Raw genomic sequence first — 4,345 nt, 5'->3', positions numbered from 1 at the left:
TCACAATCACACATCAATAATAATGGATAAAGGGGGTTGTCAACAAATGTGTGTACCTGACCTCATCTTTCACTGAGTGCACACCAGCTGAGATGTGAAATGTTGGTCTGTTGGTAAAAAGCAGCAGGTACAGGTTCCAGGCCCAGCAGCTGTGAAGCAGTGCAGTCAGCACATGGGAGGGGCACACATGCATGACATGCTTGTAGAGCTCTACAGGATTAACTTCAGGTCAAAGAGGTACGTCCTGTATATCTTATTTCATATTGATAACAGGTGTGTAGTCAGTGCACAGCTCGGAATAAATCACATGCCCCAACTTGCAGTGTTTGTGTTTTTGTAATTTTATGAATTGCTTAATATTCCGAGCCTTAGAAGTAAATGTGGGCTGGAAAGGGTTACATGTGAGGTACATGTTTCAAATGTTGATGCAGTTTTTAACAATGCAAATATTACAAAAACATGATGTGTTAATGGTATTGTTTTCCATAGCAGTGTCAAAAATAAACTGCTTGCTGCCTCAAGAAACTGGTACAATAAAAATGAGTTCAATTCATCAAATATTCACACAGTTGTATTTTTAATATTACACATATACAGGTCTACCAAGTTTCATAAATTGCATTATTAAATCAATTGTTAAAATAAGTTTTATAGCTCAAGTAATTCAAGCAATTGGAAGTAACCGGATATTCACACAAGTTTAATATAATAGTATTGTCAGTTGTTTACAGTATTGGTGAAAGGAACAATGATTCAATTGAATACAATTAAGTCAGTCGCATTAAATAAAAACATTGTAGTTTGATCCAAGAACTGTTATACTCACAAGTCATCTCAGTATTACAGCCAATTCAAGACACACACAGATTTCTACAATATGTTATAATTTAAGGAACTGAACTTCTAATATTTGCTTTCTGTAAGTATTTCACAGTTTCAACTTGCTTCACACATGGAGTAAATTGCAATAAAAATAGATGTGTCTGTTAAAACATATTGTAAAATATAGGAGCTTCAGCCAACATGACCAAGACCCAAGGCGATAAAAACTAACACAACAGGTTAGCATCTCACAAATCATCACTCATTCCAGTTACTGGATGTGAAGAACAAGTAAAGAAACGGGTAGAATTACACAAGAACATCTGCAGTAGGGACATTTTATCCATTAACATTTTACAGTATATACCTATATTTTATTAAAATTTTACATGTATTGTAACATGATATGATACAGTCATTATGTGTACAAATATCAGCTTTTTACCTGGAAAATCTTGTTTCTTTTAAACAACTTTTTAATTGATTCCATTATTTCTTCAGTTTTCAGAGTGTAAATAATGGGGTTCAAAAGGGGTGGAATGGTAGCAGACAATGAATTATTTAAGATTCTAGCATTGGGATGAATACCAGAGACCATTGCTGCTATATACGTCATTAATATTGGGAAATAAAATATTATTACCAAAATTAAATGGGAGGTACATGTTTTAAAAGCTTTTCTTTTGCCCTCTCTAGATGCAATTTTAAAAAGTTCAAATAGAATGCATGCATACGACAATATAATGAGGGCCACTGGTAAAATTAAAACTAATGAAATCAACAGTACAGAAAAAATATAATTGGCTGATGTGTCATTACAGGCCAGTTTGTAAACAGGTCCATGGTCACAAAAATAACTGTCAATCACTGTAGATTTACAGAAGGACAGCCGTGCAACTAAAAGGACCAGGACAAGCAACAAAACTGAGAAAATTAACCAAATTACAACTATAATTACAGACATTCTAGTATTAGTATTAATTGTGTTATAACGCAATGGGAAACATATGGCAATTAATCTGTCATATGCCAACAGCACAAGAGAAAGTGACTGCAATCCATTAAAGAAATGCACAAAAAACATATTAGCAAGGCAGGCCTCGAACACAATAAACTGGGAGTTGAAAATGAATGTTTTAATTAGATTTGGGATTACCACTGTACTACTACAGGTATCAACTACAGCTAAATGAAAAATAGCAATATATTTGGGGTTATGTAAACTTCGTTCTACACATATTATTAGCATTAGAAATGCATTGGCTAATATTGTTAAAACATAAACAACAGACAAGAAAATAAAATAATAGTTTGCATACAACATATTAGAAAACCCATTAATATAAAACAGTGGTCTACCAGAGGTAACATTCACAGACATTGTTGTTGAACTGGGAGACATTGCAGAGAGTCAAAGATTCTTGAGTACCAGTATCTTCTCTTGGTCACCTAAAAATAAGAAAATGATTAGGAAGAAGCTGTTTCATTTCCAGACTATTAACAATACACTAATGAAGTGATGAACAAATGGAAGCCCACATGTATGACTACTTAAATATGTATATATTACAAGATTTATTGTAATGGTATCGACTGCATTTCAAGAAAAAGTATCAGAACTTTTAAAGGAACATTAGAAAATGGATCAGAGATTTCCTTTAATCTGATTGGTCAATACAAGGGCCTTAGTCTCTGGTAAAACGACCTTGAATATTTAATCACTGTTTCAAATAAATCTGCAAGCAAATACTTAAATACAGTATTTGTATATTTTATCTTTTTTCTGCTTGAAGAAAAAAAAAAAATCTCTGTACACACTGTCTGAATGTTGTCTGTCACTAAGATTGCTTCATCGCTGTCCATTACATTCAATTTATCTTTTTAAATGTAGTATAGCAAATGAATAAAGTTTAAAAGGCAATTGGGAATTGTGTTTGCTGTCAGCAGCAATACAGTAACCACAATAACAACTTGTCTCTGGTTTCAATGACATGTTGAAGAAATCCAGCAATTGAATGCAGTCTTTCAGCAACTTTATTTCAGCATATCACAGTAACAACAAAGGACGGTGCTCTCTTCTCTAAAAAAGCCAGGAAGGAGGCTTTGAATAAACTTAATGAACACACTGTGAACAAGTTCCTGAACAAACAGCATGATCAGCATTAACACGCAGACTACGAGATATTTTTAATTACTAAAATAATAAATGTTCGGACCTAATGGTAACCTAAATACTGAAACTTACACACATATACAAACTTACACTCAAAACCTAATTAAAAAATAAAAAGGTTAGCTGAACTTTATTCTTTTACATGTTTTAAAAGCAGTTCTGTACGAGGTACCTGAACTGAAGAACAGCTCCACGTAAGTAAAAGATGTTGTTTTAGTATTGAGGTGTTATTTAGGCTATTGGAAATATCCACAACGTGACATAGTCCACCGCTGGGATAATGAAACCTGAGTGAAGGCTACTCCAGACCACAGCCAGAATTCTGAGCAAACCGCATTACTCATGGAATAGCGAGAAAATAGTTTGCATTTATTAGCAAAAAAGACTAAAACTAGTGCTGCATAGAAATCACGAAAAAACAAACAAACAGAGAAAATGTAAACGTTAGTTTTGTAATGCATCTATTTTCTAATAGCAATAGAACCCTCAGAAGAGAACTTTACAATCTGGCAAGGCCCTTCCCGTTATGTTAAATGCCCTTACCTTCAGGACATTAAACCAGACAGTAAAGCCCTCTTCTTCGGGTTCTATTGCTTAACACAGGTTTTAAAATTGATTCTCTTACCTCTCAGTAGCTTTAATGAATTATCACTGGTCCCCCTTATATTTGGTTAAAGATATTTTGTTCTTTACTGGTCGTTTATACTTGAATGTGTAATATGCAGATATTTCAATGACTACACTATAGTTGAAATGTTGAAGCAGTCTGTATCCTGTAGGTTGTTCCTTCTCTTTTTATTAAGTTTGTCTTGTTTTCCCAAAGGGGTGTGAGTTGGGTGTTTGTAAAGGATCATGCTAGTACTTATCATCCTCAAGAGTGAAACTGGTAAACTTTAATGAACTGGTAGTACAGTATAGAGAGTGAGAGAGAGTCTCTGGATACATTACAACAAAACTTACCTGATTGTGGCCACTTGGGTTTACAACAGATAACTGCTAATTACATTGTAGTGGGGTTTTTTTCCCACAACTTTCCGGAGTTGTATGTTGACAATGTACTATATTTATAATATATTCATGAGTAAATATATAAACAGATAAAACATGTTAGATTAGTCAGAGTAGTCTGTTGTGAAATGCCAGAGAAGTAAAACATTTTTACAATCGTGGCTCTGCACCGTTGCAGCTCTGTGCCCTTTCACTGGTATTTTGTATTTTTTATTTTACTGGCCCCTGCATTACATGTGTTCATGTTGTGTGATAGCATTTCTTAAAACCATGTTTAATTGAATCAAAATGGCTATGCTTTGAACACGCTTTTCCAAGCTGGATAAATATAGTACAATTTGG

General features: G+C 33.9%; 1 protein-coding gene across 1 annotated transcript; it reads right to left on the bottom strand.

Annotated features, from left to right (window-relative positions):
* Window positions 1-1,255: 1,255 nt before the first annotated feature.
* LOC117972847 (olfactory receptor 52N5-like) lies at window positions 1,256-2,224 on the bottom strand. Its single transcript, XM_034923191.2, has one exon. It carries the CDS (start codon window positions 2,222-2,224, stop codon window positions 1,256-1,258), a length of 969 nt encoding a protein of 322 aa, XP_034779082.2.
* Between the last annotated feature and the right edge of the window lie 2,121 nt (window positions 2,225-4,345).

This window comes from Acipenser ruthenus, chromosome 9, assembly GCF_902713425.1.
Source record: "Acipenser ruthenus chromosome 9, fAciRut3.2 maternal haplotype, whole genome shotgun sequence".
NCBI lineage: Eukaryota > Metazoa > Chordata > Actinopteri > Acipenseriformes > Acipenseridae > Acipenser > Acipenser ruthenus.
This window is presented reverse-complemented; position numbering and strand designations above follow the sequence as displayed.

Coding starts and splice junctions, on each gene's coding strand:
- LOC117972847 (XM_034923191.2), bottom strand. CDS start 2,224: ATGTCTCCCAGTTCAACAACAATGTCTGTGAATGTTACCTCTGGTAGA.